The sequence below is a fragment of the Priapulus caudatus genome, unplaced genomic scaffold, assembly GCF_000485595.1.
Source record: "Priapulus caudatus unplaced genomic scaffold, Priapulus_caudatus-5.0.1 Scaffold40, whole genome shotgun sequence".
In the NCBI taxonomy this organism is placed as follows: domain Eukaryota; kingdom Metazoa; phylum Priapulida; class Priapulimorpha; order Priapulimorphida; family Priapulidae; genus Priapulus; species Priapulus caudatus.
In genome coordinates this window covers 711,592-716,156 of record NW_014577101.1, presented here as the reverse complement: position 1 = coordinate 716,156, position 4,565 = coordinate 711,592, and the positions used below count along the sequence as shown (strand labels likewise).

At 44.8% G+C, this 4,565-nt stretch overlaps 1 protein-coding gene across 1 annotated transcript in view; it reads right to left on the bottom strand.

Annotated features, from left to right (window-relative positions):
• Nucleotides 1-4,303, bottom strand: part of LOC106819954 (RING finger protein 44-like) — a 41,553-nt gene extending 37,250 nt beyond the window's left edge. Inside the window, exons 1-2 of the mRNA XM_014824521.1 lie at nt 4,147-4,303; nt 252-334 (exon numbers count right to left, since the gene is read on the bottom strand). Of these exons, the coding sequence (XP_014680007.1) occupies nt 252-334; nt 4,147-4,188 (125 nt within the window). The 5' untranslated portion in view covers nt 4,189-4,303. The remainder of the gene's footprint in view (nt 1-251; nt 335-4,146) is intronic.
• Between the last annotated feature and the right edge of the window lie 262 nt (nt 4,304-4,565).

Below are 4,565 nucleotides of genomic sequence, written 5' to 3'. Positions count from 1 at the left end.
CACGCTCTCTCTCTCTCTCTCTCTCTCTCTCTCTCTCTCTCTCTCTCTCTCTCTGACTCACTCTCTATCTTTGTGTCTTTCTGTTTCGCCATCTCTTTTCCCTCCCCTCTTTTCACACCACTCCCTCTCCCTCCACACCGATTCCTTGCTCCCGGTAACACATTATCTCCTTTGCCCATCTCATCTGGCTTCACCAACATCACTCATCGCCTCTTGACGCTTACAGCTACTGATGCGGAACGTGCGCGTACCTTTCTGCCTGTATCCTCCAGTGGAAGAGATGCTGTCGTGTAGCACTGGTAGGCCGGCTGGTGATTGATCGAGCTCTGCAGGTCTGAAGCAAACAAGGAAATCTCTCGTCAGAAAGCTTTCTTATATATATGCTTTCCTATCTGTCTAACACTGCTCGAGGCAGGCGCGACCTTTCATAGCACACCCCGTAGTAACACGTGTTCCAGCAGAGACCAGATGGTCACTCCACCGCGTCACACCCTATCCTTTCCTCTCAAGCGATTATCTTTCAGTGAGTGGAGGTCATTTTAGTCACTCTACGAAGTCCCCTGCCGGTGTTCCATAGTATAGAAACGAAGGGACCAAGCATGGCGTTGTCTTTCCAATTGCTTACGGGGATATCCTATGTATCGGTAGTTCTTCCTGGCAACCGAAGATCAACTAACTAGGTCACTCTTCAGAGTGTCTGCTATACTCAACCAGGACACGCATTAACTTAATTAACCAGTTTTAAGGCGTGAAATACTACCAACTTGCAACTTGCTTGTGTTGCAACACCCCTCTCCAACTAGGCGATCAAATACATCAATTACAATGCAAAATCATTAAAAAGTCACTCATACCAAGTCTACCTAAAAAATACTTAACGATTATCTTTTGTAGACAAAACACAATAGAATACAGTTGGACATGAATGATTATAGTGAGTTTCTATTATGAATGCGAGTGTGTATAGATTCAATAGACACTTTGGCACCGCACATAAAAGTAGTTGGGATGAGTGAATATAGAGTTAGCCCTGGGACGAGCCATTCCACAACAATAAATAACTGTGGAGTGAACAGCATTTCTAAATTTCAGATGCAATAAAAGGCAAATTACGCTACGCGGACATCCAATTTCAAGTGGTCACACACAATGAGAATGCACACTACCATATTATATCACACACCACCATCAGATCTCTGGTCGAACACGCCAGTGTGCAAATGTTATCACTTGGACATTATACTACGCGCACCCGCACATACGCGGGGTCATGAGTAGCAGATACATCGTACAGGCACATCACACACACGCACACGCGCGCGCGCGCACGCACGCACGCACGAACACGCACGCACACACACACACCAACACACACACACACACACACACAACACACCACACACACACACACAACGCACCCGCGGGCATTCAGTCTCTTGCAAATGTTTATACGTGCTCATTCCCGTTCTTCACAGTCATAAGTCAAGCGCACTTAAACGGTATCCCAAACCCTTTCCGGAGCGAGCAATTCTGTCCGCGTATATATCGTGCGAAGCAGCATTTCCATAGATATCACAACGTTGATGCTAAGCTAGCATCAACGGGTACTTGGGCCCTATAATGGCACAAACCCGTACCGTACAACGCCGAGAATTAGGTCTAAACATATAATACAGAGTACGCGCGGCGTGTAATGCTAAGTGCAACCATTATCATTATGTTAAGTCGCGCATATGCATACAATATCGTACAATATGTAGTTATAGTTATATTTTATATTTACGGTCTGCTTTAAAGACACAACACAAATTTTCCAATGCTACATAATAAACCCTGTAATGTGGCTCACATATACATACATACACACATACACACATACACACATACACACATACACGCCAAACGCACACACGCACGCACGCACACACACACACACATCATGATAATATATTTATATAATATAATATATATATATATATATATATATATAAAATATAGAGAGAGAGAGAGAGAGAGAAGAGAGAGAAGAGACAACAGAGAGAGATATTTACGATAAGGCATAGTATATATATATATATTATATATATATATATATATATACATATATGTTAATTTTTTAATTGACGGTGTTTGTTTGTCTATGCGAGTCTACTCGACTGTAAAGAATTTCAATGAAATCAACATAACAGTCGTAGCAGCAGCTAACGTGAACAAAGGACCCCTGCCTCTTGATGTTAAAACATGCTCAGCCCACTTTCTGCGGATTTTCATAAATTTCCATATGATTATATTATAGCCATCACGCAGCAGTAATCTGACAAAGGAAGGCATTAATCTTCATCAGGATTCGGCTTACAGTGTGCGCGCTATCGCAGCACATGGACCCAAACCCAAGTCAGCATTACACCTCAAGACAAGCTGGCTAAAACAAGCAGAGGTGACTGCCGAACAGCACATTAGTACATGCTTATTGATATGCATCTTTATATCGACTGAGCGCAGACAATGTTTGTCATTAAATCCACCAAAATGAATGATGTATTACTATATATAATGCCGCGCGTATGTGTGTGAGAGAGTGGGTGGGGGGTGGTGGGTGGGTGGATGGATGTGTGTGCGTGCGCGCGTACGTGTGTTGGTGGGTGTTCGTGTGTGCGCGCGCGTGCGTGCGTACAACAGTGTATAATATTATCAGGAGTAAGATAATATAGGATCCTATATTATCTTACTCCTGATATTATGTGAGTGCGTCTGTGCTAATGCAAGCATGTGGGTGGGCGTGTATAACTGTGGCTATAGCCTATAGGCTATATGCTTGGTTTACCTGGGGGCATATTAGGTCTTGACTATGCTGAACATCATTACGTTCTAGGTTGCATCCATTCTTCAAATTCGAAAGACGAGTCACATTACAAAAAAGGGTCCCTGAAGATTTTAGATTCATCATGCCGTTGTAGATTTTATAACCTGTTCTTCATCGGGAGAAGGCTAACATGATCCACTCTCGCACACTCTTTGGTCACCATCAAACACGATTGATCACGCTATTGCCTATAGGAAGGCCACATGACGATAAGTCTGACAACACACGTTTAGATGAACACACGGGCACAAATTCATAGGAACAGCATACCCCCACATCAAGGACTCACCCGTCACTAGGAGTCTAAGTTAGGTTAAATTGTCTAAGTTTTGCCAATCTTTGGCTGTATGAGAGTCATGTATGCTTTGCATAGCTGCTGCAACAAACACTGCAGCGATCGGCCTAATAGCTAAACCTACGTGTAACAGATACATACGCAAGTTACCTGCCTAGCCAATATCGCTACGGGAAACAGAAAAATGCGTCCTCATTCCTACAGGATCCGTCATCGTATATTACACGTAAGTATTGACAAATGTCTCCCGCTGACTAAGGACGAGTACTGCGGCAGCATAGCGCGTGTCATATCAGGAGAATGTATATTAACACAAACGTTGATTACACTAGCCTAAGATGCAACACCGTGTACCACTTTACAACAGCAAAAATCCATTTGAGAATAAAAGTATAGCTAAAAGTATGAAACGATGCGAACATGAACTAATTTTTCTCACAGAGAGAACGATTAATGACTCATCTATGTCCCGCGTACTACACAGTAAAACCTACCTGTTCTATACACCCATCTATATACTGGCTCACGCTCCTTATTAGTGGCTGCACTATCAAGCACTCAGCCAAATTCTGCTCCACGGTGATGCGACGAGCGAGAGCGAAGACGCAACGAGCGAAAAACTCCGACGAGCGTTTCGTCTGCCACAAGCCCGCTTTACATACGCGCGTAGCGTTTCTGACACCTTTTGCTTGAGAAACCACAGAGACCTGCTCCACATACAACACTCCGTACGGCGCACGATCATTTAGCACCAATCCAAGAAACCATGCAACGACGGTGACTATTGCATTAGCACATAGCGTGGACAGCGGCTAGAGCTTTTTAGCGTCTGTGGCTAAATAATGAAACGACGGTGGCTCAAACTTCGGCTAAAACCTCGAAACACCCAGAGCGACACTGCCTGCTACCATACTGTCGCTGCTAGTAAGATTTGTGGTGGTGACTCTACGTGCGCGCGCGAAGGAAATGAAAGAGAAAGCGAACTCACGGGTTTGTAGGGCACTGTATCTCTAGGTATGTAGGTCAGCATAATCGTTAGTTAAGAAAAGTCGCTGGCGAAGCACCGTACGAGTTGTAGGACCGCGTGATCGCCGTTGCCAAGGTCGCACCCTATCCTTACATCTTCCCGATCCGTATAATTTTAGACTCCCTTACCCTGCCTTCCTCGTACACACGTACTACCTACGTACCAAATGTCCGCGCGCAACAAAAGTGAAAGGATAAACGTAGCGCATCAAGTGGCTCAATTGCCCGGCGCGTTTTTTTTCAGGGCCACTTTCCGCCACTGCTCGTGCATACGGAGCAATTCGAAACACAGTCGCACAAAGCAACGCGAGTCGCCGTACGCATGCGCGCACAGGATGCAAGCTGCTTCTGGAAGGATGGTGAACACGCGACTAGTGGAAG